At 68.8% G+C, this 720-nt stretch overlaps 1 protein-coding gene across 1 annotated transcript in view; it reads right to left on the bottom strand.

Moving 5' to 3' along the window:
• Nucleotides 1-574, bottom strand: part of LOC104126908 (ras GTPase-activating protein nGAP-like) — a gene marked incomplete at both ends in the record, with an annotated part of 5,989 nt that extends 5,415 nt beyond the window's left edge. Inside the window, one exon of the mRNA XM_035895010.1 lies at nt 476-574. Within this exon, the coding sequence (XP_035750903.1) occupies nt 476-574 (99 nt within the window). The remainder of the gene's footprint in view (nt 1-475) is intronic.
• Nucleotides 575-720: the final 146 nt, after the last annotated feature.

The following is a 720-nucleotide window of genomic DNA, read 5'->3' as shown; positions in this document are numbered from 1 at the left end:
GGGACATGGGGGACTGGGAGGGGACAGGGGATTTTCCAGGGGGACAAAGGGACAGGTTGGGACATAGGGACAGGAGGGGACACTGGGGACAGAAGGGGACATGGAGGGGACTGGGAGGGGACATGGAGGGACAGAGTGGGAATGGGGACAGGAGGGGACTTGGAGGGACAGGAGGGGACACGGGAGCACAACAAATCCTCAGGGGATGGGAGGTGACACGAGGGGACAGCCAAGCCCCTCAGGGGACAGGAGGGGGCATGGGGACACGGGGCTGGGGGTGCCTGCAGGGTGCCGGGGGTGTGTGTGTTTGTGCCTCAGTTTCCCCACCCAGCCCTGCCAGGGCCTCATCCTGCCCCCTGTGGAGCCAGGGGGGGGCAGCGGGTGGCCCCTCCCCGTTAGGGTGCTGGGGGGTTGGTGTCCCCTGGGGGTGACAGGGGTGTCCCATGGGTGTGTGTCCCCCCTGTCCCCGTCCCACCTTGTTGGGCCGCACGGTCCGGCGCAGGTTCTCAATCCAGCGGTCGCGCTCGGCCAGGGACGTGCACCCAAAGGACCGGCTGCCCTCGCCCGTGATGATCTGGGGGGCAGGGAGGGCGTCTGAGGAGCACCCTAGGGTGCCTGGGGGGGCGGGGGAGCCATGCTGGGGGGTCTGGGTGCCCCTCTACATTGCCTGGAGTGCCCTGGGTGCTCTGGGTGCCCCCCAGGATGCGCTGGATCCCCCTC

Source organism: Egretta garzetta, unplaced genomic scaffold (genome assembly GCF_000687185.1).
Source record: "Egretta garzetta isolate BGI_Z169 unplaced genomic scaffold, ASM68718v1 scaffold2095, whole genome shotgun sequence".
NCBI classification, from domain to species: domain Eukaryota; kingdom Metazoa; phylum Chordata; class Aves; order Pelecaniformes; family Ardeidae; genus Egretta; species Egretta garzetta.
The sequence above is the reverse complement of the archived record's forward strand: the minus strand, read 5'-3'. Positions and strand labels throughout refer to the sequence as shown.